This window comes from Prosopis cineraria, unplaced genomic scaffold (assembly GCF_029017545.1).
Source record: "Prosopis cineraria cultivar Desert tree isolate PC_DT_omini unplaced genomic scaffold, ASM2901754v1 PC10, whole genome shotgun sequence".
NCBI classification, from domain to species: Eukaryota; Viridiplantae; Streptophyta; class Magnoliopsida; order Fabales; family Fabaceae; genus Prosopis; species Prosopis cineraria.
In genome coordinates this window covers 7,615,654-7,619,769 of record NW_026555341.1, presented here as the reverse complement: position 1 = coordinate 7,619,769, position 4,116 = coordinate 7,615,654, and the positions used below count along the sequence as shown (strand labels likewise).

Below are 4,116 nucleotides of genomic sequence, written 5' to 3'. Positions count from 1 at the left end.
TTTCAAGGCAAGAACAAAAAACAACGAAAAGTCTACCAATGCACAATAAATATTAAATAGGCACAAGATTATGTTGAATAAATACATGTCAAGCATTGAAAACCAAACTCATCATTAAATAAGTTAAGATATTATTAGGTTAACGGTTAATAATTTAATTGAGGTTGAATCGGGATCAAACTAGTGTTATACAAATTGAATTATTTTTACTTCTGCATGGAGTATTTCAAATAAAAATCTTAAATAAGAATAAAACTAACATAAAAAATTCACATGATAATAAGATTAAAGTGAACAAAAATAGTGATAAAATATAAAAATATGTTTTTCCTACTTTGTTTTTTCTTCGCTCTCGAATACTTTTCCTTTCTAATTTTGTCCGGAGAAGAAACGACCTTCTTTTCGGTCCTTATAAAAGGACACATACGCACTGGAGTAAGCCAAGCAACCCTTGGCGTTGCACTCTTTCTTCGTTCCGTTCTCAAGAACTCGAAGTCGCCCAGCAATGGCAGCCAAAGCTTCCTTTCTCATCATCTTCCTCGTGCTGCTTTCTCTGTGTTCGGCTTTCCCTAGTAATTACAGGAAGCAATACAAACCATGCAAAAACCTGATACTATACTTTCACGACATTATTTACAACGGAGAGAATGCTGGTAATGCCACGTCTGCAATTGTAGCAGCTCCAGATGGTTCTAACTTAACCAAATTAGCAGGTCAATTCCACTTTGGGAACATCGCAGTCTTCGATGACCCCATCACGCTCGATAATAACCTTCACTCCAAACCTGTTGGGAGGGCACAGGGATTTTACATTTACGATACCAAGAACACTTACACCGCTTGGCTCGGATTCACGTTCGTGCTCAACAGCACAGATCATCAAGGCACGATCAACTTCGCTGGAGCTGACCCCATTTTGCAGAAATCCAGAGATGTCTCAGTAATTGGTGGCACCGGAGATTTCTTCATGCACCGCGGAGTTGCCACCATCGTCACCGATGCTTTTGAAGGCGAAGTTTATTTCAGGCTGCGTGTAGACATTAAGTTCTATGAGTGTTGGTGATGAACAAATTAGTAGACAAGTATGCGTCGATCGAGTAACTAAGATATAAACATATACACAGTTGAGACTCGAGTGTTGCGCCAATTCGTTGAGTGCGGTCTACATATGATGACGAGGGAAACAACAGATTGTTAACGTGGAAGTTCTATAGTTAGTTCAGAAGTTTCACCTCACGCATGGCTCATGTATCAAAAGTAAGCTTCTTGTGTCTTTAATATTATATTGTTTCAATTAAAGTCATTTTCTGCTTCCAATCTACGCATTTTAAGGTAATTTAGATTGAGATACGGGAATTGGAGTGAAGCACTGTACTAAACGACAAATACAGAGTCCCCCGTACTAACGCTGGCTGTCGTTAATTAACGTTTGGGGACTGTCTTCGGTGCTTGCTCAGTTGTTCGTTACTTGTAATAAAATATGGACTGTTTAGATTTAATCTAAACGGTTTAAATTTAAATTTTTAATTTTTAATTTTTTTAAAAATAATTTTTAGAATGTACCAGTTAAAAATTATCTTTAATTTTAATATTATATTTATTAAAATAAAAAATTATAAAAATTATGGAAGGTTTTAATAAATCTATTTATTATCAATATTGATTGTCTAGATTTAATATTAAAAAAATTTAATTTTTAATATTAAAAATAAAGATAATCCCTTAACTTAAATTCCATAAAAGTATTTTTAAAAAAAATTATAAGTTAAAAACTTTAAATCCCATATCTCATTAGAGGTAATGAGTGGGTGATAAGCACTAAAGACGGTCCCGACTGCTTCCTACCCGTAGATGTCCATTTTCAGAGATTCATCATCTATATAACCACCAACAGCAGTTGATTTTTTTTTTTTTTATAACAGCAGGAGTTGACTTGTTATATATAAGAGTTTAATACTGGTTTAGGGGGCTCCCCAGGTAATTAATCAGTTATAGAAAGTAATTAATTTTGTTGCTAAATAATGGTTTTTCAATTTTGTCTAATGATGAAATTGAATTATTAACAAAGAAATTTTACCTTCAAATTTTATTACTATACTTAAAAAGTGCATTTTTGTGTAAGTATGCATGTTAATTGGGGAGACTATATATATATATATATAGCATATTTGAACTACACTAGGTCAATAAATATCACATCATTCTTCAAAATTTTCTTTCCTTTGGGTGGGCCCAGGAACGTATAATTCGAGTTCTTGACCATTCCTCACCGTGAGCACGAGGGTTACCCATTATTGTTTTGTCATTACCTTCGAAAAGAGGGTTAATTATCTTTATTCGGTCGCGCAAAGATAATTTTTCTTTAATTTCACTGAATTTTATGTACTAAATCAACCATTAAAAGACTTATATAATATACTATTGCTATTTTATTTCGGTACTAGCCCCGTTTTATACAAATGAATGAAAGAGTGATATTGGGATTGAGAGTGAGTAAAACCAAGTTTCTCTATTTGGTACATGGGAATGAAAATTTTAATCTCAATCCCAATTTCATGCAACTGAGATTACTTAGTACCACCACCTCCTCTAGTATTTAAAAAACAATTTGGGATTGATTTTTGTAAGATCAAAGTGCCCTTATCTCTGCTTTGACAACCCTTTGATTCTCACTTCTTCTTCTTTCACTAGTTTAGATCATCAACTTGGCCAAATCAACACCAGGTTCAAACCTTCCCAATCGAACTCCATTTCCTTGTGTTCATACATCTTCAAACCCATGTCAGTGGTGTAAGTGTCGACGGGAGTTTGAGAGTCCAAATCCTATCATTGCCTTCCTCAATTTGAGAGTCTAGATCTAATTCTAGCTTGTTGTGTTTGAGAGGCCAGATCCCCTGCTGAACCCACATCCATGTCTTGCAACGTTTGCTCCATCGCTTCGAAATCATTAAACGAGCTAGTGTAAAATTAGGTATTTCCCAGTCGTCGCTTCCAAGTTGTCAAACGACTTGCAACATTTGCTCCATTACTTCTAACTCTATAAGCAAACTTGAACGAGACTGACCTCGATGAGACGCAGATGAGAGCGAGAGCTAAGGGAGGAATAATGTGATCATGGTGGGGAAGGGAGGGATGGGTATCATGATAGAGAAGATGGGTGTTTAGAGCTACAATTTTTTTTATTAATTATAAAGGTATTATAGTCTTTTACTAATATATGTTTAACTATAAGATAAATATTTTATGCAATTATTGCTTTATACCAAATTGATGCACACAAAAATGTTTTACCACGACTATACAGGGTCAATATGCAATATGCAATATGCAATAAGGTTCTCATTTTCATTTAAATTAAAAAAAACAAAATTTTGATTTAATATTGTAAAATAAAAATTAAAGTTATATAAATGCATTAAAATTAAGGTTCTAACAACCATAAATAATCAAGATAATCTAGAGCTACTAATCTTTTTTTCAATTCATAGAGCGTGTAATTACCTAAATAAATTTACTTAATATTAATTTGTTAATCTAGATCATTAATAGGATTAATTATCTTTCAATTAATTACACCCCTACACCCAAGAGGCAAAATGCATAAATTCACTCTAATATAATCATATGGATCCAATAGGTATATGTTTATGCTGTTGGCAAATTTAAATAAATTTTAATCTCACATTATAGTCTAATTTAGATTTTTTTTTCTAAAACGAAACCTAAATCTCCAAATTTACACTCAATGATGGCCAAGCATTAAGTAGATAAATCAGCACGAGATTAAGTAAACAAAACTAATATTAAATTTAAATCAATGGTTCAAACATACTTTAATTCAAAAATTATGTTCATAGCTACCTTAAATTAAGAGAAAATTAGCCACCTATAGCTCTAATGATAGCAAATATTAGCAAAATATACATCAAAGCAAAGAGAAGAAAGAGAAGAAACCTTAATAAGAGTAATCTTCAGCTAAACCTTTGATTTTTTACTAAACTCAAACTTCTCCAACCCCTATTTGGCTCTTTTTTCTCTTTCTAAATGTTTTGGAGCTGTTGGAAGTGAAGAAATGATAAAAAAATGAGGTCTCCAAATTCTAAAAGTTTTCTAAAG

General features: G+C 32.8%; 1 protein-coding gene across 1 annotated transcript; it reads left to right on the top strand.

Annotated features, from left to right (window-relative positions):
- Window positions 1–451: 451 nt before the first annotated feature.
- On the top strand, window positions 452–1,317 carry LOC129284365 (disease resistance response protein 206-like). The gene has a single exon (XM_054919822.1). The coding sequence runs from the start codon at window positions 506–508 to the stop codon at window positions 1,061–1,063; it is 558 nt and encodes a 185-aa protein (XP_054775797.1). The 5' UTR covers window positions 452–505; the 3' UTR covers window positions 1,064–1,317.
- The last annotated feature ends 2,799 nt before the right edge of the window (window positions 1,318–4,116 follow it).